At 39.4% G+C, this 24,969-nt stretch overlaps 1 protein-coding gene and 1 pseudogene across 21 annotated transcripts in view; one reads left to right on the top strand and one right to left on the bottom strand.

Moving 5' to 3' along the window:
• Positions 1 to 14,753: 14,753 nt before the first annotated feature.
• LOC110127521 (small ribosomal subunit protein eS1-like) lies at positions 14,754 to 20,134 on the bottom strand (annotated as a pseudogene).
• Positions 20,135 to 22,174: 2,040 nt separating this feature from the next.
• The window catches only part of SGIP1 (SH3GL interacting endocytic adaptor 1), a 229,972-nt gene continuing 227,177 nt past the window's right edge, over positions 22,175 to 24,969 (top strand). For 10 of the 21 annotated variants that reach the window (XM_070468011.1, XM_070468003.1, XM_070468001.1 and 7 more), the window contains exon 1: positions 22,503 to 22,893. In XM_070468011.1, the coding sequence (XP_070324112.1) occupies positions 22,884 to 22,893 (10 nt within the window). In that variant the 5' untranslated portion in view covers positions 22,503 to 22,883. Of the gene's footprint in view, positions 22,459 to 22,501; positions 22,894 to 24,969 lie in introns of those variants that run through there. The other 11 variants (XM_070467999.1, XM_070467996.1, XM_070468007.1 and 8 more) reach the window with 3 other exon arrangements.

Genomic DNA, 24,969 nt, shown 5'->3' with positions numbered 1-24,969 from the left:
AATACACATTACCATATGTAAAATAGATAGCCAGTAGGAATTTGCTCTATGACTCAGGGAAACCGAATCCGGTGCTCTGTGACAACCTAGAGGAGTGGGATGGTGTGGGAGCTGGGAGGGAGGGTCCGGAGGGAGCGGACATATGTAGACCTAAGGCTGATTTAGGTAGATGTATGGCAGAAACCGACACATTCTTGCAAAGCAATTACCTTTCAATTAGAAATAAATAAATTTAAAAAAGAAAACTAGAAATAGAACTGGTGTGGAAAGAGTTCTTGAGTTCCATTACAGACAAGTCCGTTTTGAGATGCCTATTGTATACACAAATGCAGATGCCAATTAGGTGGTTAGACATGTGGGTTTAGAATTAAGGAGAGAGGTCTGGCCTTTAAACTTGGGAGTTATTAGTCTAGATATTAAATGTAATGAGTAAAGGAAAAATTGCTGTGTATATTATGCTGCCTGTTGTGTATAAAAAAGGGGGGATATATAATTATATTTAGTTGTATATGGATTAAAAATCTTTGGAATTATGCATAAGACATATGTATAAAAATATATATATGGAAATCTACTTAATAACCTGCCACTTATTGATAGGGCAGAACTGGGCAGAGTTTGGAGGGAAATACTGACTGTATATCATCTATATCTAAAAAAATAACTTAAGCATACTATTAAAGATACTGTTAATTTAAAATAAATACAATAATATAAAATGAAGTTTAAATGAAAAATTAAAGTACAAAGTATTACAGACAAAAATGAACAAAAAATAAAACATTTGTTATATGAATATTCCTGCTATAAACTATTTTGAGGATTACTTTATAAACAATAAATCAAACATTGTTTACAATAAATTCATATTGTTTAATGCTACTTTGAAAGACTCTTGAATGACTTATAATACCTTTAACCAAATCACCCTAATCAATGTTTGATAACAGTATTTCTTTAGTCTTACAAAAACCCTAAGCTTCCTTTGAAAAATAAAAGAAAAAATTTCAACTCAGGTAAACGATTTCAGACACAACTAAGTCTTGCTGCTCAAAAAGTCATCAGAGATATTTTTTTTCTGGTTCTCCTGACTCTATTTATTCTTGTTTCAAGTAAAGTCTTTCCTTTTTCCATGTATTGGTGGAGATAGCTTCCGGTCTCTCCAAGCGCCCACGGTTCTTAGTGTCCAGAAGGGTAATGGTGACATTGTCTATATAGGCTGTTTTAATTGGAGTTCTCACTTCTTTTTTTGATGAGTATTAAATTGTTTTTTAGTCTATCTGCAATCTGTTATTTTGTTCTTGCCCCCACAGGGTTCAGTATTTTTCCCTGAAGAGTCATCAACAGTGGAAACCACCTATACCGAGTAGAAAAATGTGAGCTATAGTCAGTCACTTGCTGGAGACTCAGTCTGGACAACCCTGAAATTTAAAAACTCCAAGGGCATCCAAGCATCAGGGCCCCCACAAATTTGTGAGATTTACCTAAAGGAACTCTCAGTAAATAGAACAGATGAATCCCCTTAGGCTCCCAGGGAAGCAAGGAGAGAAGAAAGGAGCCATCTTTAAACACCTGGTCCCTGTTTGTTTTGGAAACATAAGGGGGTGATGAACCAGTGAAAGTAGTCTCTAGAATCTGGAAAAGACAAGAAAACAAATTGTACCCTAAAGCCTCTAGAAACGAACATAACCCTACAAACACCTTCATTTAAGGCCAGTGAGACCCATTTTGGACTTTTGACCTCCAAAATTGTAAGGTAATAAACTTGCATTTGCATTGTGTTAAGACACTACATTTATGATAGTTTATCACAGCAAGAAATTAATACCCTATATTCAAGGTCACTTTAAGTAGAAGATTTGCTATACTTATAAAAATTGTTCTACAAGTCTACCTCCCAACCTTCCCAAAGGGATTTGTGTCCATTCACTGGGATGACTGCACACGGAGGAAAGGAAACTAGACACATCTTCCAGGGATTAATAGAAACTGACTCTGAATGACTGCTCATTCCTAGAAACACAAATGCTACCGGGGTCCACTAGTCAAAATTAGAGACTTAAAGAGAACAGGTGGTTCATGGAGTTTTGACCCATGCCTGTCTGTAAGTCCAAGTTTCTGGCTATTTTCCTGGTTCTGAATGCATACTTAGAACAGGCATATGCAGACTTCTCATATTAGCACCTTGATCTGTGGAATGGCAGGTATTATGGTGGGAAAGGCCTCTTCCTACTGAAATAGTAAACCAAAAGTAATACCGCATCAAAGACTGGAAATATGGGGAGATACTGGTCTCTACCACTTTACCCATTCAATCTACCTACTAGGCCAGGGCAGAGAAAATGTAAATCTTAGAAATGACAGTGAATTATCATAAACCTAATCAGATGGTGACTTCAATTGAAACTGTTGACCAGAAGTAAATTTTTACTGTAGCAAATCAACATAGCTCCTGATATCTGATATGTAGCTATTGATCTAACGAGTGCATTTTCCTCATCCTTCGATTGTTAGTAAACACAGCCAGAACAAGTGTTCTTTCATATACAGGGAGTAACAATACACCTTCACTAGGCTGCCTTACCTCAAACCTCTTTAATGCTTCAGTGCTCAAGGACCTTGTTTATCTAGTGATTCTATGGGAAAATACTTTTGCATTGATTCTATCAGGCTGATTGAAACTAGTGAGCAGGAAGCTGCTAATATCCTTGTATACCTTAACAAACCCAAGCATACCAGCGGGTAAGGCCACAAATTTCAGGGTTCACAACTCAGTGAAATTTCTAGGAATTCGAGGAATTTCTGGGATAAATTGAGACGATCTTTACAAAGTGAAGGACAAGTGACTTCAACCAGTAAGAAAAAGGTGTAGACCTAGTTGCCTCTTTGGATTATGAAATAATCTATACTTCATTTTGGAGAAGGGAGTGACAACCCACTCCAGTATTCTTGCCTGGAGAATCCCATGGACACAGGAGCCTGGTGGGCTGCTGTCCATAGGATGGCAAAGAATCAGCCACGATTGAGCGACTAACACTCACTCACTCATACTTCATTTAGGAACACTGATTTGATCCATTTACTGAATAATCCAATAAGACTGCCAGTTTTGAACAGAAAAAAGGGCACGAAAAAGCTATGCAACAGGTCCAGGTTGCTTGCTAGTCAAGCTGTTTTGCCACTTGAGCCATATAAACCTGCACACCCAATGGAGATGAAGTGTCTATGACAGATATGAATCCTATATGGAGTCTTTGGCAAGTCCTATAGATAAAGGACTATACAAAACACAGAAGAACTATACAAAAAAAGATCTTAATGACCCAGATAACAATGATGGTGTGATCACTAACCTAGAGCAAGACGTCCTGGAGTGGGAAGTCAAATGGGCCTTAGGAAGCATCACTACAAACAAAGCTAGTTAAGGTGATAGAATTCCAGCTGCGCTATTTCTTTTTTTTCATTTATTTTTATTTTTTGGAGGCTAATTACTTCACAACATTGCAGTGGGTTTTGTCATACATTGACATGAATCAGCCATGGAGTTACATGTATTCCCCATCCCGGTCCCCCCTCCCACCTCCCTCTCCACCTGATTCCTCTGGGTCTTCCCAGTGCACCAGGCCCAAGCACTTGTCTCATGCATCCAACCTGGGCTGGTGATCTGTTTCACTATAGATAATATACATGCTGTTCTCTTGAAACATCCCACCCTCGCCTTCTCCCACAGAGTCCAAAAGTCTGTTCTGTACATCTGTGTCTCTTTTTCTGTTTTGCATATAGGGTTATCGTTACCATCTTTCTAAAGTCCATATATATGTGTTAGTATGCTGTAATGGTCTTTATCTTTCTGGCTTACTTCACTCTGTATAACGGGCTCCAGTTTCATCCATCTCATTAGAACTGATTCAAATGAATTTTTTTAATGGCTGAGTAATATTCCATGGTGTATACATACCACATCTTCCTTATCCATTCGTCTCCAGCTGAGCTATTTCAAATCCTAAAAGATGATGCTGTTAAAGTGCTGCACTCAATATGCCAACAAATTTGGAAAGCTCAGCAGTGGCCACAGGACTGGAAAAGTTCATTTTTCATTCCAATCCCAAAGAAAGGCAATGCCAAAGAATGTTCAAGCTACCACACAATTGTACTCATCTCACATGCTAGCAAACAAATACTCAAAATTCTCCAAGTGAGACTTCAGCAGTACGCGAACTGGGAATTTCCAGATGTTCAAGCTGGATCTAGAAAAGGTAGAGGAACCAGAGGTCAAATTGCCAACATTCTTTGGATCATTAAAAAAGCAAGAAAATTCCAGAAAAGCATCTACTTCTGCTTCATTGACTATGCCAAAGTCTTTGCTGTGTGGATCACAGCAAACTGTGGAAAATTCTTAGAGATGGGAATATCAGATCACCTTACCTGCCTCCTGAGAAACCTGGTGCAGATCAAGAAGCAACAATTAGAACCAGACATGGAAAAACAGACTGGTTCCAAACTGGGAAAGGAGTATGTCAAGTCTGTATGTTGTCACCTTGCTTATTTAATTTATATGCAAAGCACATTAAGCGAAATGCCGGACTGGATGAAACAAGCTGGAATCAAGATTGCCGGGAGAATTATCAATGACCTCAGATATGCAGATGATACCACTCTTGTGGAAGAAAGTGAAGAGGAACTAAAGAGCCTCTTGATGAAAGTGAAAGAGGGAAATGAAAAAGCTGGCTTAAAACTCAGCATTCAAAAAACTAAGATCATGACATCTGGTCCCATCACTTCATGGCAAATAGATGGGGAGACAACGGAAACAGTAATAGACTTTATTTTTTTGTGCTCCAAAATCACTGAAAATGGTGACTGCAGCCATGAAATTAAAAGATGCTTGCTCTTTGAAAGAATAGCTATGACCAACCTAGACAGCATGTTAAGAAGCAGAGACATTACTTTGCCAACAAAGGTTTGTCTAGTCAAAGCTATTGTTTTTCCAGGAGTCATGTATGGATGTGAGAGTTGAACCATAAAGAAAGCTGAGCACCAAAGAATTGATGCTTTCCGAACTGTGGTGTTGGAGAAGACTCTTGAGAGTCCCTTGGACTGCAAGGAGATCAAACCAGTCAATCTTAAAGAAATCAGTCCTGAATATTCACTGGAATGACTGATGCTGAAGCTGAAGCTCCAATACTTTGGGCACCTGATGCGAAGAACTGACTCACTGGAAAAGACCCTGATGTTGGGAAAGATTGAAGGCAGAAGGGGAAGGGGATGACAGAGGATGAGATGGTTTGATAGCTTCAGCAACTCAACGGACTGAGTTTGAGCAAGCTCTGGAAGTTGGTGATGGACAGGGGAGCCTGGCATGCTGCAGTCCATGGAGTTGCAAACAGTTGGATACAGCTGGGCGACTGAACTGAAACTGATAGATAAAGACCAGTGCAGACCTTTCCAATTTTGGAGTAAATTTATATTGTCTTCTGTGCATAACTATTGTCTGTTTGAGAAATAACTTTGGACTTACTTTGGCTCCTAAAAGAGAATGAATGCGTTAGATAATGGGTCACAAATTTACCACATAACCTAATCTTCTCACCTTAAAACAAACTGTTCTCATAACACGTGTGCTGTCTGGCTTACAAAGTTATAAATTTAGATATATACAACAGCACTTCATCATCAAGTAGAAGCCGTACATACACAATAGTGCCCAAGTACCTCTTGGAGGCACAAGCCATCTCCCCAGACTACCTAGTCAGGCTCCTTTGGCTGCTACTCCCATCACCAGACTTCCTTTCTTCAATCAGCACCTCTAGCTTCATCATCCCCTATGATCATCTCACTGACAAACACAGAGCGTGTTTACAAATGATTCTGTATTATCTCTCAGTAGCAATTGAAAGTGGACATCTGCGACACTGCGGCACCACTCAGGTAGTGAAGAGAAAGAAAACTAGTGAAGAGAAAGCCTCACAGTGCAAAGAAGTTTGAGCATGTGCCTTGTTCTTCATTTTTCTTGGAAGAAATGTAGGTAGAAAATGTAGGTAGAGGTATGAATCTATACTGTTTTGTGGGTAGTGACAAACAGTTTAGCTTGATGGTCATGGAGTTAGAAAACAGAATTGGAAAAATGTAGACAAGGAAGTCTGGAAGAGATAAGTGGATGTAATTCTCCAAATTGGCACAGAATATGAGGATTTTTGTGTCTCATGTAAATGTTAGTGAAAGGGTTACCACAACAGAGGACAATTTCTCTGATCAGAGGGCTAGTATAATTCTCTGTAAGTCATAAATGGAGGGCTTTAGGTGCCTGACAAACTTTGCAAGTCTAGGGAAATGTCCTAAGGATATTGTGTATGATTTGAACCAACAATCAGTATGTAATGTTATCTCACCTATAGCCAGATGGATGGATTTAGGAACTACAGGGTGGAAATGGAGTTGGATTCTCTTACTGTTACTTCCACACTCTACCAGCAAGCTTTCTATTCCCATTATTACAACTTGAGCTTTCTGCTTTAAGATCTTAATTCCTAGAATCAGGGGATACACAATAGTTATTATGTACTAGTATACCTAAATGAAGTATAGATTGGCCTCAGAATCCAAAGAGGCACCCTAGGTCTTATACCTTTTCTTACTGGATGGAACCACTTGTCCTTTACTTTGTAGAGCCGATCTCATTGTATCCCAGAAATTCCTAGAATTCCAGAAATCTCACCAAGTTTGCAAGCCCTGAATTTTTAGTCTTATCCCCTGGCACGATTGAGCTTTATTAAGGTACACAAGTTTATAATAGCTCTACTACCATCTGGCCACTGTAGGTACCTCATGCCATTGAGCCAATAGCCAAGTAGGGTATTACTGTAATGGGTAGGGTAATTCATTCCGATTAAAAAGGGAAAGTTACACTATTAAAGAGGTTAAGACTGTAACACAGAATATCCTGTGGGTGTGTTTCTTAGTACTCTTTTGTCCTTTGGCAAAAGATAATGGGAAAGTGTATTAATAGAAACCCAAGACTGACAAGACATGATGACAAACACCCTACAGGAGAATTTGGGTAACTCCATTGGTCGAAGAACCACAAACAACTGAACCACTTACTGTAGACAAAGAGGCTAAGGAAAGTTTAATGGAATAACAAAGATAGAAAGACCAATGATGGCCAAATTATCACTTGTAGAAATAATAGCCATAGTGATTACATTCATTTTCCTTGTTGCTTTGATATGCTTATATTTAAATATATTAATGAATTTTTCTTTTCTGTTCTGTCTCTTCATCTTTATATTATCCAACATTGGATATTTTATATCACCTGTTTTAATGATCACCTATTTTATATTTATACTGCAGGATTTCAAAGGGGCATATACTTGCCCCTTAGCTAAATTTAGCTAAAGAGGATTAGGTACCATTTCAGTTCAGATCAATACAGTCGCTCAGTCATATCTGACTATTTGTGACCCCATGGACTGCAGCATGTCAGGCTTCTCTGTCCATCACCAACTCCCAGAGTTTGCTCAAGCACATGTCCATCGAGTCGCTGATGCCATCCAACCACCTCATCCTCTGTCATGCCCTTCTCCTCCTGCCTTCAATCTTTCCCAGCATCAGGGTCTTTTCCAGTGAGTCAGTTCTTCACATCAGATGGCCAAAGTATTAGAGTTTCAGCTTCAGCATCAGTCCTTCCAGTGAATATTCAGGATTGATTTCCTTTAGGAATGACTGATTTGATATCCTTACAGTCCAAGGGACTCTCAAGAGTCTTCTCCAACACCACAGTCTGGAAACATCAATTCTTTGGTGCTCAGCTTTCTTTATGGTTCAACTCTCACATCCATACATGACTCCTGGAAAAACAATAGCTTTGACTAGATGGACCTTTGTTGGAAAAGTAACGTCTCTATGTTTTAATATGCTGTCTAGGTTGGTCATAGCTATTCTTCCAAGGAGCAAACGTCTTTTAATTTCATGGCTGCAGTCACCATTTGCAGTGACTTTGGAGCCCAAGAAAATAAATTCTATTACTGTTTCCATTGTTTCCCCATCTATTTGCCATGAAGTGATGGAATCAGATGCCATGATCTTAGTTTTTTGAATGCTGAGTTTTAAGCCAGCTTTTTCATTTCCCTCTTTCACTTTCATCAAGAGGCTATTCAGTTCCTCATAACTTTCTGCCATAAGAGTGATGTCATCTGCATATCTGAGATTATTGATATTTCTCCCGGCAATCTTGATTCCAGCTTGTGCTTCATCCAGTCTGGCATTTTGCATGATGTACCCTGTATATAAGTTAAATAAACTGGGTGACAATATACAGCCTTGACTTACTCCTTTCCTGATTTGGAACAAGTGTGTTGTTCCATGGCCGGTTCTACTGTTGCTTCTTGACCTGCATACAGATTTCTCAAGAGGCAGGTAAGGTGATCTGGTATTCCCATCTCTAAGAATTTTCCAGTTTTTTGTGATCCACACAGTCAAAGGCTTTGGCATAGTCAATAAAGCAGAAGTAGATGTTTTTCTGGAACTCTCTTGCTTTTTCGATGATCCAAGGGATGTTGGCAATTTGATCTCTGGTTCCTCTTCCTTTTCTAAATCCAGCTTGAACATCTGGAAATTCTCAGTTCACATACTTTTGAAGGCTCTCTTTGAAAATTCTGAGCATTACTTTGCTAGTGTGTGAGATGAGTACAATTGTGTGGTAGTTTGAACATTCTTTGGCATTGCTTTTCTTTGGGATTGGAATGAAAACTGAACTTTTCCAGTCCTGTGGCCACTGCTGAGCTTTCCAAATTTCCTGGCATATTGAGTGTCATTTAGATATAGTTAAAATGGTATATGAGACTTGAGTCTACTCTTTTGGCAGAGGGCTTGCTGGTCTTTGGTTGTCAAAGAATGGTCACACTGTGCTAATTAAAAGCATGATATCCTTATATTACTTATTGAGTTAAATGTGGTTAAAAGGAATGAGGCATAGTTGTCAAATTTCCAAAGAGGTTGACTCTGTTGAATTGTTTGTTGTCAGTTTAACAGTATTTTCAAAACCTCCTTGTGGCCCTGGAAAGTACGTTTCCTAAAATCTCCTTACATACTCGGTCTTGGATTAGAGTTTTCCAATGAGAACAACTTTCTTAAGAGTTGGAAGACAAAATAAAGCAAATGAATTTTTGAAAAGTCATTATAATCTCATGTGTTAGGCTTCCAGACTTCTTCATGAGCTCTCACCTCGAAGTCATAATGTTTTGAAAATCTCCCATAAATGATACACTTATTTCCTTGTTCCTTTGCTTCAGTCTGACATTTGTGACTTTTTACTCCTTCAGCTCTTGCCATGTTTGTAGAAACCCTGTCTTCATTATTAAACATACATTACACCCATCGATACTTGCAGAGTCTTACTTTTCTTGAACAAACTCAAAGTAATACCACGAGTGATCCTCTATTGTTGTTTTATATCCGGTACTCATGGTCTCTGTGGCAGTTATATGCAGTGATGCAAAACTTCAGGTGGAAGATGGACACCAGAGAAATTGTTTGGTAAAACTGGAAAAGGCGCCAGAACCCCTGATAAACTGGTCCTGTGAAGAAGCAGGGAAGAAAACTTAGGGGAGGTCAGGGATGTACGGACCAGGATAAAATGATGGAGGGCACTCAAGCATCCAGAGTTGAGCCTCGGCATACTGACACCACACTGCAAACAGAAGTGATTCCAGGGTTCACCTTCCTGGAGGAATGAATGTAATTACTAATATTCTTTTTAGCTTTTGTCAGAAGAGTATTTGAAGTTATAGACAGTATCAGTGACGCTAGTTCAAAGGCACAGAAAAAGGCACATTCTGAAAATGGGGATACAAATACACCCAGGGTTATGATAGACCAGAATTAGAACTAGGGCAACGCTTATCACCCATAATATTAAATTAACACACTGAATTATAATCAGCTAATGCCTTAAAGAAATTAGCAACCACTATATCACTTTGGTCCATAAAGCAAATATATTTCTCATCTGAAATCTGTTTCTCAAATCTGCCATGTGTATCCAATTTAGAGTGTAGAGTTTCTTACTTAATAGAATTTATATTTCTATCACTATTTATCAAGAAACCCTGAAACTGAAACAATTTATTTAGCAAGGACTTTCCTTATACTATTTTATGGGTGTAATAATTTGGTTTAATTGTCAACTGTAAAAGTGATCAGATTTAGAGAATTTAGTAATTTATCCTTTTTATGGTAGAAACATTTCACCATGGCCTATTTCCACTGAAGTGACTCAAGAGAGGCACAATGATTTTCTTAAAGAGGCGGGGGCGGGGGGTGTGTAAGTCCTAGGCCACACCCTAATTTTAAAGCCTTCAGCAAAAAAAAGTTGAATGATTATCATTAAACCATGGGCACATATTGATCCATTTAAATTAGCAACCCTCCACAATTTTAACCATTCTACCTGACTGTATTAGTGGCAGATTCTTCAGTGAGTTGGATTGATATTGCTCTTCTTCTGGACAATGATCACAGAAAGTACAAGAAGAAATTGGAAATTCCACAGTTTTTATTGGGCTATGCAATATGTGAAAACACCACCCAATTACAATTGATAAGCACACTTGTATATGTGCACACACATGTACAAACCACACATACATATGCATACAGGTACATGACAAAACAGAAAGTGAGTTCAGGGAATGTAATTTACTTCCAGCTGAAAAACCAAAGCTGTTTTCAATTCACAGGAGGGGCCAGATTGCCGCGGAAGCTCCCAAGGCTCCCCCCACTTCTGTCAGCTCCCAGCCGTGCTCCCCTCGAATGGGATCTGTTGACAAAGCACCTTCTGGACACTTGCTGACTAGGACAAGAAGCTTATGGGTTTTGAATGGAAAGGATTTGCTAAATAAAGCTTCAATCCAAGACTTCACCCCTTTCTCCTAGAGGTCGGGACACTAAAGTCCTTGGTAGCTTTGAAAATCACTAGATGAACCAATGAATTATTTACATTTTAGAGCTTTCTCCTTGACATGGATCTCTAGGTAAACCCAGTTAGGAAATTAAACTCCTGCAATTTTTTTGCAATGAAAATGCAGACTGAAGAAGCTTCTTTTTTACAACCATATTAGTGTGCCTCTGTGGTCCATTGTCAAAGACTAATTCTCATTTAATCTAAACCTCAACACATCATCCTGGTGAAATTAAGTCTACTCAGAGCCAAGGTTCTTTTTCACCTCTGGGTAAGTTTTATATAACTCTAATTCTTGGCCAGTATGAGGTATTACACATTTGAATATCTCTGATTTATTTTAGTTTCCTCTTCGCGTCTAGTATATGATTTATTTAGTTTGTAATGGTCATTAAATAAAAGAAGGTAGTGAATACCAGTTTAAAAAAAAAAGCCGCCCTTTTAAGATGGGGCTGGCTTTATTGGGGCTTAATTCTTTCCAGGAATGATTTTCTCTTATACTTATTATTGCTTTTACTCCATCTATGCTTTTGAATAAGCTGACTTACTGGCTCTTATTTGGCTAATGACCTTTTAAAAAAAGTTTCAGGTCTCATAAAGCTCTTGCAGGATAAACGGTCTCAGTAGCTTTAATTTCACTGTCTCTCATCTCTGGATCCACTCTTGGCACTGTCTGATTTTCAATCTCTTGGCTTTGTCCTTTGCTTCCAACACTTCCTTTGCTCCTTCGTGGTTGTTAACAGGTCTTAATTTTACTGACTTTTGACCTTCAGCACTTCCTGGGTTGGGCTGAATCATTTATGACTCTTTTGCAAATGACAGAAAGCACTGGCTTGGGCAAAATGGGAAGTTATTGGTTCCTGTAACCATGGGAAGGTCAGAAGCAGTAAAGGAAAAAAGTGGGATTGCTAGCAACAGGGCTATTTCTCCTTCTCTCTCACCATGTCAGTTTTATTCTCTCTTGCACACAGTCTTCTTTCAGGAGGTGAGGGACATGCCATGACTTCAGGTTTACATTCTTCTAATTGAAATACCTAACAGGAAAAGACTCCTCACTCACAGGTTTAGTCTCTTGACTCTTGAAGAAGAATCCTCACTGGGCCAGCGTGGGTCACGATCTGGAAATCAGGTGGTGTTGACTCAGCTTGGGTAGCTATCTAACCCTCAACCAAACATTACGGATAAGGAGGCATTGTCATGTTGAGAGATGACAGCAACCATTTCTTCTTCATGATGGAGTGTGGTGGGAAGAAGAAGGGAATTTCTCCCTAAAGAAGCGAGTTATATTACCACAGGAATTGAGGAATATTAGACCCCCCCAAATCAATTACTAGTCAAAGAACAAATTTAAACTCACCAACTTTTAAGGGTAAGTCATGGGCTTTAGAGTCAGATGTGAGTTCAAACCCCGTCTCTGATACTTGCTATTCTCTTGGACAAGTCATTTACTAGTTCTGAGTCTATTTCCTTATCTGTAAAATGGGAATAGAATACCCAACTCAGAGATTGGGAGGAATTGAAATAATAATCACCAAGCATTTAACAGACTGCCTGTAGAGTGCTTAATAAAATGTAGAATGCTACGAGATGCTTCTAAACTCTAGCTGTTATCATGATGCTCTGTAGTTTCTTTTTCTGATTGCTCTAATAACAACTTCACACAACCAGGTCCAGCTTCTGGATCCAATCAGATAAGTAATTGCCAGGCTTATATTCCCACTGGGGTTTTCACAGACCTCTCTGAGGAGATCAAACAAGAAATTTTTATTTTCTCCTCAATTTTTTTCAGTAGAAGCAATTATGAGAATAAGCAGAATAATTTTTATTACTGGATTTACACACCAAAATAAAAATTATATATTTATCAAATAATTTTCTAATCCCCAAATATATATCCATTATTGTGTTGTTTGCTTAGAAAACATCAAAGAAATAGAAAGTATGTTTCTTTTCTTATAGATTTCTATTGGGCAATGACTAGTAAATAAGAAATAATCTGGAGATGACTTAAGATAAGCTATATAATCAAAAGTTGATTTGGTTCCTAAAGTAGGAGTTAAAGAAGGAAAGATCCCTGTGTTTGGTTTCCTGGTAAGAGTGTGAGTTTGACCTTGAAGAATGACATTTATCAAAATAAAAGCAAGCATTCCACATGAGTGCCAGGAGAAAATGACTAGAACAGATATTATTGTTATAGAACTAGAATAGATATCATTGAGTTTTGAGAGAGGGACTTCTTCCTTAGCTCACCACAGATTTTACTCCCAAGGCTATGAGAAGTGAATAAGGAAGAGCCACAGCCCTAGAGATCACAATAAGAAGCAAAAGCAGATTCAGGAGGTGTTAAGGGATACATGTGGTATGTGGCGGGTAGGGAAGGGTGGATAAATAGTTTAGAGGTTAGGTAAAAACCTCTATTTCTTTAAAGGTTCAGTCAAAGAAATTAAAATAAAAAGATGAGGTCCAAAATATGGCTATACTTTTAGTGACTAAGATAAAAATAGTAAGAGAATTAAGGTCATCAGACTTGAAAAACTCAAGGAACTGTGAGGTAGGTATGCTGGATGATAGAAGAGATGCTGAAGTCATGAAAAATGAGGCCAGGTGGTGAGATAAAGAGGACTGTGATACAGTTGCTGAAGTCACAGAGAAAAACTTGACCTGGAGTTGGTCTGGGGTTGGTGCACTGGGAAGACCCAGAGGGATCGGGTGGAGAGGGAGGTGGGAGGGGGGACCGGGATGGGGAATACATGTAAATCCATGGCTAATTCATTTCAATGTATGACAAAAACTACTGTAATGATGTAAAGTAATTAGCCTCCAACTAATAAAAATAAACGGAAAAAAATAAAAAAGAAAAAAAAATAAAAAAGAAAAACAACTAACATGGGGGAGGTAGGCAGGAAGGACCTAGAAGATGATTTTGGCAATGGCAACAAGTGTTTGACCCAGAAGCTGAAATGGGGAAGTAAGACAATGTCACCCCTTTCTCACCTAGCGTGTTGGGCATGAAGAGTAGGATATGGCAGAGAGAGATGGTCTTCAGTAGAGTGGATACAGAGGAAAGAGAAAATGTATCATTAAAGGAAAACCAGGACTGAGTTTAAGTAAGTTGATGCTAAAGTTTGACGATGGGCTTTTTTGTCGACCACTGAACAGGACATCTAGCCAGAACAATGAAAAGGCTATCAGAAAAATCCAAGTTGGAGAGAAATAAGAATGAGGTAGGGCTGGATAAGGATGGATCTATAAGATTATCCTATTTGCCCTTAAAAGACAGGTCAAGCAGTTCTTCTTGAAAGCCTTATTTGCCCCACCCTTTTACCCCAAGTGCCCCCTCTTTTGTGTTGCCTTAACTCTGAACATTTATAAACCAGTATCATAATTTTTGGTTTGCTTATCTGCCTCCTCCCCCGTGCTATAGGCTTCTTGAAAAGTTTATGTCTTTTCCATTTTTTGTGTCCCCCAAACCTGACACAGTGCCTGGGTATAGATAATTCTTAACAGTTCTTTGTTGGGTGAAGAAATGAATAAATGTGAATGTGGTCATGATATACACACTTAACACATAACCTCTTAAATTAATTCATCCCATACTTACCCACAATGTTTGTTACTGGTTTTCTGTCAGTCTCCAGAAGAAAAACAGAAATATAATGTGGACCACAAAAGTGAACCATATATATAATTTAAAATTTTCATGTACACACATTAAAAAGAAACATGATTAATTTACTAATATATTTTATTTACTCAAATATATACAATATTATCATTTCAACAAGTAATCAATATCAAATTTATAAATGTGATATTTTAGGCTCTCTTTGTTTTGTCCTCTCAAAATCAAAAGTGCACACTCAAAATCAAGTGTGCATTTTATCACATAATGTATGTGATCACATTGTATTACATCTCAATTCAGACTAGTCACATATCTTTTTTAAAGAAATTATTGAAATATAGTTGATGTATAATGTTGCATTAGTTTCAGATGTACAGCAAAGTGATTCAGTTGCATACAATATATATATATATTATTTTTAAATTATTTTCCATTATAGGTTATTATAAGATATTGACTATAATTCCCTGTATGATATAGTATATAAAATATAGTGGGTCCTTGCTGGTTATGTATTTTATACACAGTAGTGTATATATGTTAATCCCAAGGTCCTGATTTATCCCTCTTCCATGCCTTTCCCCTTTGGAAACCATAAGATTTTTTCTATCAGACCAGGCACATTTCAGTTGCTAAATAATCACATGTAGTAGTGACTACTGTATCAAGCAGTGCAGTTTTAGATTCCAGAACATACCTAGTTCTTTCCTTTGTTTTTTAAACATCACAAATAAGATCTTTTATTTACCATCATTAATTGTCTGAATTTTAAACAGATTCTTGGACTGGTGGCTCATATCCATTAGCTCATTAGACTTTAGCACCTGTCTCATCTCCAGTAGCTTCTCCAAAAATTATCTTCACAATGACACTCTGGAGTTTTCCCAATTCAAATTTGAGCTTCTTCAGCATTTTTACTTTTCTAACAAAGACATCATGGAGCAGATAAATAGACTGTCAAGCTTTTTCTATGTCTTTTCTGATGCTATCTGAAATCAATTTATTGACTACCCCTTTCAAGTCATTTGTCTGCTCCTCTTGGGTCACAATTTCCATCATCTTCTTCTAGACTTGGCAGACCTGTTGGTGCTGGGCATAGAAGGTCTTCCAAATCTAATTGTTGCATTTTTAGTAAAACTCACACAGAATAGATGAAACAAACAATATGGGTAGGCTTGACATCAATATTAGCTTCAATCATGATCTGCCATTTTTTGACCAGGGAGTACAATCTGTCACAGGTAAGAAACAAGTCATGGAAATTAGGTAGTTTTTGGAATTACTGAATTACTGATTTAATTACTGAACATCTTCAGTAATTAGCTTGAATTTGATGATCTTTGAGGTCATCAGATGAGATTTTGTTTCCTTGAGTTCTTGTGACTAGTGTTTTCCCAGTATTTCTTATGTTGAACATAGCTGGTGTTTTCACATCATACCAATCTTAGAAAATGAGTCAACTACATCCTTCTTGGCTCCTTTTTGCTGCCTTCTGTAAGGCACTTGTTTTTTTTTTGGGGGGGGGGGGTGTAAGGCACTTGTTCTTGCCAAGCACCATGTTGCTGCTTATCATCTTTTCCCTTTTGATGGCCTCTACACCTGAAGTGTCCCCTGTTTGGATTACTCTTCCTCAAGTTCTTTTAAAGATATATACTTTGGGATATATCATTCACAAAAGATTATACACACTTACAATATGCAAACTGTACATATTCACATATATAGTGTTTATAAATGGTACAGAGATGGACACAAGTTTAGTTTTTGTGCATTTGAAGTCTAATGAATATCAAGCAGCTCTTTGCCATGTGGAAGGGGAAAAAGAGGTATGGAGAGTATGTAGGGTGTCTGCAAAGGTCAGGCCTGGAAAATTCCACTGCCTTATTTCAGTCATATAACTCCATCCAGATGCAAGGAAAACCAACAAATGCAGTCTTCCTGTGTATTCCAATAGAGAAAATGCTGTGCTTAATACATGTCACAATCTTTGACACTATTTTATAATTTTTATCCCTAATTTTTTGGCCAGCATCCACAGAACAGTATTAAGTATTAAATAACAGGCATAATTTAAGTCTTATTTCTGATTTCAATAAAGATGGTTTTCAACATGTCTCCATTTAATAAGATGACAGATTTAGGGAAGAGATTTGCTTATCTCATCATACCAAGGAACTTTTAAAAATATCTTTCTATAATAGATTTTTATTTATTTAATGAGTGATAAAAGTTGAAATTTATCAGATATCTCCTCAGCAATTGTGGAGATAATTACATAATTTTGTTTTCAATAGCTTAACATTGTGAATAATACTTTAGACTTCTTAATGTTGAATTACTTTTTCTTACCCTTGTCTAACTTATTAGCATATCTGTAATATATGTATATTAAATATATATAAATACATATAAAGCTTTTGAAAAGCTAGATTTCATTTACTGTTATTTTATGTTAAAGTTTTGCATCAATATTCAGAAGCAAGATTGAGCTACTTTTAAATTATTTTTTGTTAGATTTTATAATTCACGAATGAATTTCAGAGCTTTATCTTTTTACTTTCTCAAACTGTTAAAGCTTTATCTGAATTAACTGATTCATCAAAGGGAAAAAAATTCCACTGTGTTTGGGACAGTCTATATTTCAAGCATATTGCCACCAGGCCCATTAATATCAGTATCATATCTTTACAGTTATAACATTTAACGATTTTAATAAGAATGCTTTTACTACTTTCATGCTCTCTTTCTGGCCTTCAGTACACTCTTATCAGAGCAGTCTGCTCTTGTTTACTGCTGCTATATCCCTGAAATTCTATCAAAAGTCAAAAACTGACTTTTTAAAGATTGCCTCTCTGGGTTTCTACATTTCCTCCACTCTAGTGGAGCTCTGATTGTTTACCCTCCCCATCTTGTGAAATCGCTGATTCTGCTGCGGTGTTCAGTGTTTACTGCTTATCTTTGTCAATGTAAGTCTAGATATAGCAGTACTCCCAGCTGACAGAAGTTCCTGCAGTACTGGTATAGACCTAGATACGTGGTTCTCTGGGAAGTGATGAACCCAAGGGTGGCAAACATTTCAGGGCACGTCTTTGTTGTCTGTGGATCAACAAATAGGGAGAGTTCTCTCCTTTTCTGTCCTCCTTTCCCACAGAGAGGAAGAGGATGACTATAGGGTCTGCAAGTTTCCCTCTGAATGTAGTGAGTGAGAAAATACGAATAACCTTTCGCATATGCTAAATGCCGTGAGTATGGCATCTGAGTCCCTCTGCCATCATGAATCCTGCAAATTTTATCTTTGCTTCGCTGAGTAATGTCTACGTGATGGACACTTTTTGTTTTATAGTTGCTCTCCCAACATTTATTCTGGTAATAGCGCCTTCTCTTCCTTTGACAATGTCTCTTCTATCCCCCTAGTCATTAGGGGTTCAGATTATTGCTGGTCATAGAAACGTGCCTGTTTTCCTCCTGTGTTTAGTCTTAGTAATGGAGATATGACTATGCCCAAAGTAACTTTAGATTTGAAGAAGTCCATCATGAGACGTCATCAACCTGGCTAGTTAATGGGTCCAAAGTTTGAACAGTGCTCCAAACCAGAGTCAGCCAGAGTACTTCCTGGAAGTCTTTTTTGAAGTAGATCTTGGATAGTCAAGCTATGAAGATATGAGCCTGAAGGACTCAAATGGCCAGCTCTCTGATCACAGGCAGAAAAACGAGGAAGCAAAAAGAAGTTGATGGGCTGGGAGAAACAGAGCTGTGAGTACTTGGTTCTGGTCACCTTGCTTCCTGGAGGACTGAATTCCTGCTCTCCCTCAGCTCTGCAGTGCTTCCCTTACTGGGAGATACTCATAAGATTCCTTCTCTGCCCATGGCAGTTCCAGTTGGGGTTTTTCTTCTTAACAAAGAATAGAAATATACTGAGCATGGGTATATATATTTTTGGTTCCTCATCTGTTTCATCCCATGGAAATTTAATTCTTCAAGTGGGACCCTTGCTGATTTCCAGAGCTTAGAAAATACTTTCCTTCTGACATTTACTGAACTGCTTCAGCAGGGAGAGCAAGAGGGACAGAGTCAGTGTCGTCCTGAGGTCACTATCTTGGAGCTATATATCTGGGTCCATTTTTAAAAGCTTTCCTTTTGTGTTAATTTTGTTTCTTCCTTTGTGACTCAGTTCTGATTATTTTCTTTCTCTTTCTGAAATATAAGCTGATTCCTGACCCCCACCACATACACACTATAATTGAGAAATAGTGAAGAAATTCAATGTGTATGGTAAATGATATAATAGGATTTGTTTTTTTTAAGTGTAATAGGACTTCGGTTCTGTTCAGTTAGTCACTAAGTCGTGTCTGACTCTTTGCCACCTCATGGACTGCAGCACGCCAGGCTTCCCTGTCCTTCACTATCTCCCGGAGCTTGCTCAAACTCAGCACCAACGAGTCAGTGATGCCATCCAACAATCTCATCCTCTGTTGTCCCTTTCTCCTCTCTCGATGCTCTCAATCTTTCCCAGCATCAGGGTCTTTTCCAACAGTTTGGCTCTTCGCATTAGTTGGCAAAGCATCATGAGCATACAAATATTATTTCAGAAAAAAATTTTAAATGTCTAGTGATTTCAGCAATTAAGTTTTTGGGTCTTGGACTAGTCTTAGGCACTCTCTGAGAGCCTGGTGTGATCTGGGCACACATCTGCCACCCTGGGTTAGACTCCTGCATATCCCTTGTACTTCAGGGCAAGTTAGTAATTTGATCTTTTCCACAGATCCTTTGTCTTCCATTTAAAACTAGAAAAAAGAAAAAAAAAAAATTTCACTATTATAACAGCTAGAAATTCTCCTTTGTACTCTTTGATAAGAAAAAGCTATCCTAAGAAGGGATGAAATTGGGGCTACAATCTAAAGTACTTCCTTCTTGAGAAAATAACTTTTTTCCCCAAAAAAACCTATGAAAAAAATTAGAATGTGTAATCTTTTTCTGATAACGTACTTGAACAGTTTTTTATTTGAAGCAGAACTTTGCTCATCAGATGCTTTTATAACTGATGGTAATTTTTTTTATAAGCTTGCATAAAGTTTAACCAGTCTTGATACTGACCTAACAACCTTTATCATACATCCCTTTCTTGTTCCTTCTCTAGCAATCATAACTAGACACTTCTTTTTTCTATGAACACTCCACTAACCAGAAGAAGCTCTGAGTCGTCTTCCTGTCTCTGTTGCTGTTGCTGCTAAGTCGCTTCAGTCATGTCCAACTCTGTGTGACCTCATAGACGGCAGCCTACCAGGCTCCTCTGTCTCTGGGATTCTCCAGGCCAGAATACTGGAGTGGGTTGCCATTTCCTTCTCCACTTCCTGTCTCTGGCTAGTCGCAAACAAAACTGATGTGTGCCCACACCAAATCAGAGAGGTTTGCTCTAACGCACTGTAAAACTCACATTAGGTGAGAAAAGGCAGGCAGTCTGGGCTTTCCTGGCTCTCTTTTCCCCTTACATCTTTGACAAGGTTGCCGAGCCCTGCACCTCAGGGCCTGCACTTACCTCCAGACTCCATATTAAGACAATTTTCTAATTTAGAGTTCCCTATATTATTCAGTAATCACTCTTCTACACAGCAGTCTCTGAGAACTAACAACATTATACCTCTGGATGCATCACCTAATCTTTCACTAAGTTGTTCTCTGTGTATGTGATATAACTCTCAGTTGGCTATGAGCTTCTTTGATGCCTCTGGTAGCCCTTTGGTAGAAATAATCTTAAAAAGACAACATGGAGGGTTTATTATACTCCAGACACAATACTAAGAAATTTACTGGCAAAGTATTTAGGACACTGCTTAGCACACAGTAAGTCATTAATAAAGTTTGTTATTAGTACTATTTATAGTCCTATGAACTTGGTACTATTATCTCCATTTCACAAATAAGGAAGCTGTGAGTCACAGAGAATTACATAACTTGTCCAGGGTCACAGAGCTCATGAAGTGGCAGAGACAGAACTTGATCTCAGTCTGTTTGACACCAATATCTATCCATATTCTTAACTGTTACAAAACGTTTGGCTAAAGGCTCCCACACTAATAAATCTGCTTTTTGCAATAATACTATTGCAGTTTTCAGAGAACTGTAAATTGTACTCAAGACTATGTTTTGCTTCAGAATTCTTCCCTCTTTTAAATTCAACTGCTTCACAGATTTAAGGGAAAAGGCATAAGTATTTGTATCTCCTGGAGAGTTTCATTTTGAAATTTCAAGGCCATTGAAATATGTGTCCTTAGGGAGAACAATGAATTTTTCAAAACTTCTAAGTTGCTAAGGAACTGGATTTTTCTCTTCTGTTTAATATGGTTTCAGTTAGCTCTTCTAGTTATACTTTCTCTAGTAGATCTCAGCCACCAATACCTCTCTCATAGACTATTTGCTCTCATAGAAAGAACTACACTATGTCCATGGTTGGGCAATATGAAAAGTTCATGGGTGTATGTATAATATAAATAATTAACAATATTATTGGAGATTCAACCTTGATGGTGTAAAGCACCTTATTTCCTTTGATGTTCACAACTGCTCTGGGATGGAATGGCCTTTCTCCTAGCCACGCTGCCAGATCGTAGAGGTAGAAATGCCCACTGGTGCTGTTGTCTCCCAGGGCTCTGAAGAGGCCTTTCCTTTTTTCCCCCGTCTCCTTTCTGTCTCCTCCTCCCTCCCAAACTCCGCCTGCCCTCTGCTTCCTCAGCGCTCTGAGGGCTAAGCCTGCTAGAAGGGAACTGAGGATCGCCAGACCCTCTGGTACTTGGGGGCCCTCTGAAAGGCTCCCGGACCCCTAGGGACCAGTCACGTGACAGAGTCTCGACCCAGCAGGCGAGGTGTCGTAACCTTTCCCACTTAAGCAGCAGCACGACGCCCAGACCCCATCCCTGGAAGCCGTATAACCTGGACTCCACCCGCCCCTCGGGCCAGGGCTCCGAATTGGGTCCTCCGCCGAATCCCCACTGGAGTGAACGAATGAGCTTGCAGGCCTGCAGATAGATCCTAGAGGCGCTTGGCAAAAAAAAAAAAAAAAAGGTGTCATTTAGAAGAAAGTTGGGTTTCCTACAGGGACTGCAGTAGGTAGTAGCGGCCACTCTCCACCTGGGGCTGCGCGGCGGCTCACGTGCGCGCTGGGCCGGAAGGATGCGCTGGCGGCGGGACTCCAACGCTGCGGGGCAGAGCTGCGCCCCGCGGTTCCCGTGGCGGCCGGCTGCCCGGGTCCAGTGCGGAGGAAGCGGCGCGCACGGATAGCTGTAGTCCATCTGAGGCCTCCCTCCCTGCCTGCTCCCCTCTCTCCCGCCTCCCGCCCCAGAAATTATCTCATGCGTTGCCACTGCGATTCCAGAGCCCCACTCGGGTGGGTTCTTTTGTTTCTTTGTTTTAATGACAGTTCCCAGCCCTTCGGCATGTCATGCGCGATTAATCCCCTGGCTCTCTTGAAGGCAGCTGGGGTGAAATTTCTTCTGCACCATCCTTTTGGGGATAATTGTTTATGATGTGACGTCAGCCGGATTGATTTTTCTCCCTTGAATGAGAGAGAGAGAGAGAGTCACAGATGTGTCCGGAGGCCACAGATACTGACATTTGGAATTCCTTCAGGGCAAAGGGAGATGGGAATGGGAGCTTGAGTGTATGCAGCCAAGACTCCAGGCTGCACGGAATTATTGAGAAGTTTTTCTTTAAAAAAAATAATAATATTAATAAGTCCCCTCCGCAGCGAGTCACTTAGGTGCTCCTTTCATGCCCGAGTCCCCGGTGAAGCTGGCGGCGTCTGATAATTAATCTCGGGTACCCAGCCGCTGCAATAGGCTTAAAACGAAGAGGAGGGGCGGGGGAAGTGCGTCACCAGGTGGGGAAGGGGCTGTGCATTCGGTGACAAGCCGGAGGGGATGGGGGTGGAGGGGAATGGGGACGGGAAATAGGTTCTGTGTGCTCTCCCGGGGTATTGTGTCAGGAGATGCGGGCTGGCTACCATGTGACGCGGTCCAGAGCTGAAGGGATTGGCCGCGGCAGCGCAGGCGGCGCAGCTCGGCCGGCTGGCTGCTCCTCTCCCTTTCTCTCGCAGCATCTTCCTGGGAGCCTGTAGGTGAAGCCGCACCAGCAGCACCCATGGCCTGTCTCTGGGGTTAACACTGGTCTCCTTTGGCTTCAGCAGCGGACACGGCAGATCTCTCGGCGGCGGCAGCGTTGCGAGAACTTAAGCTGAGACCTGGAATCGTATCCTCCTGTGTTTTTTCAGACTCTTTGGAAATTAAGGAATGCAATTCTGCCACCATGATGGAAGGTAGGATGCTTTCTGTTGTGGTTGACTGGCTGCAGGCAAGATTTGGGGAGAACAGCGTTGAAATATGTGTGCAGACTGTGTTTGTGGCTGGTCTAGAACCCGGTTGCCAGGATGTGCAAATAGAAATGCTGCAGTTAGCTTGCAGCGGACCAGGGCTCAGACTAATGGAATCAAACCACAGGGTTTCTGTTTAGCTCAGAACCTACAGAGCTCCCAGCTCTTATGAGAGAGAAAAACCTAAAGTGCTTGCAAGGAACTGAGATAGAGCTACCAAAGAGCTTGCAAAGCAGAGAAGTTGGGAGAGAAGATAAGGTTTTCTGCTCTGGGTTCCCGGGACTACACTGATTAAACATTTACAGTGGAAACTTGTCTTCTGAAATTGACAGTAGACAGGAGAGGTCATTGACAGAGTTATCCATGCTGTCATTTTCAGTGAACTGTTTAAAATTTGTAAAAATTCTTCTAAGATGTTTTTATCTCTGCAATTTACATCATATCTTTGGGGTGAGAGGTTTCATCTTGTCTGCAGGCTCTAGTTTTATGGGGCTGTCATTTCAACAGAATGAATGATGTGAGGAAAATATCTGGGACTCTTGTCTTCTTATTCGGGCTCTTATCAGGTTTTTTTAAAAAAGAATTTTGTGCTGCTTAAATGCCTTGCCTGTGCCATGGTTCTTAGCCAAGTATCGAATTAACTGATTAGCTTTTTGCATTCAAATATTAAGTGTAAAGAGGAACTTTCCTGGGGGAGATGTTTAAACTACATTTTATTCTACTAAACTACCCTTCTAAGCTTGACATGGTGACAACCAAGATTGCCTCAGAGAAGCAGCAAGCTGATTAGGAAAGAAGCAGGCAGCCCTACCCTGGCTTTGATTTTCTGCTTTCACACTACAGGATGGTGCAAAACTCCTGGCCTTTCCTAAGATGACAGGCAGAAATTTGTCCCCAGCCTGGATTTCACAATGCAGAATCGAGTGCATAATGGGTCTCAAATCTGCCATGAAAATGGCAGAGAGGCCACCTCTTAAGTCAAGGTCTGTCTTACAGATTTGAAACATTCCTTAGAAATTTACCAAAATGGAATAAGAAGAGAATGGTTGGGGGGGGGAGAAAAAAGAAAAACAGCAGTGTTGCCTATACTTATTTGGCAGAAATGAATTCTTTTTGCTCTGTCTGTCATCATGTCAAACATTGTTAATGTGATTTGGGGGAGTGAAGAATTCTACAGTCATGGCCCACAGATTTTAGAAAATAGCCTTAAAAGAGAGATTGGGTATCATTTTGTTATGGAGCCTAGTCTTGTTTGCAAAGGGTTCTTAAGCTAGTTCTTTAAACACAGGCCTAAATAAACTAAGTTTACTAATGATCTAAGATCAAATCATTTTCATTAATTCAAACTGAATTTAACCTTTGAATAACAAAGCAAGACAAACAGAGCATTACTGAGGGAGTTTTCATTTAGAAGCTCATGTGCATTGCCCTCTTCAGAAAAAATATGTGTCTATAGAGGTACTAGATTTCTCCAGCTACATTTCATGTAACATTTCTTAATAAATCCACATACGTTCTGATTAGATTTTAATCTTACACAGGGACGCGGAAGATTTACTTCTTGCCTTATAAACTATGGACTGAAATTATCGCTGAAGGAAGTAATATTTTTTTTATGCTTGTTAATGATTCTTCTGGTAATATTGTCTATTGTGTGATCCCAGAATGTCAGTTCAAAGCCCTGTGATAAGCTTATCTGAGCTGACTACACTGAAAGGAGAACTGTAACAAAGACTTGTGTTGGAGCTGAATTAACACTATTGCTCTGCGTTTGCCAAATTTATCTAATGAAGGATGTTATCTTAGTTCTGTTAGGAATTAAAGGTGACACTAGGAATGCGATTCCCATCCATCAGATCCTTGCAAAAGAAATTGGACAGGTGTTTCCAGTAGCTTAAAAATTTAAATGAAACCAATATTTTTAATCTACCTATAGTTCTGCTTCAGTGCTATTCAAGACTTATTATCTTCTTGGTTCAATGACCTTAGAAAGGCTGGCGGGAATCTTAACTAAAAGTCCAG

The sequence above is a fragment of the Odocoileus virginianus genome, chromosome 5 (genome assembly GCF_023699985.2).
Source record: "Odocoileus virginianus isolate 20LAN1187 ecotype Illinois chromosome 5, Ovbor_1.2, whole genome shotgun sequence".
Lineage (NCBI taxonomy): Eukaryota > Metazoa > Chordata > Mammalia > Artiodactyla > Cervidae > Odocoileus > Odocoileus virginianus.
The sequence above is the reverse complement of the archived record's forward strand: the minus strand, read 5'-3'. Positions and strand labels throughout refer to the sequence as shown.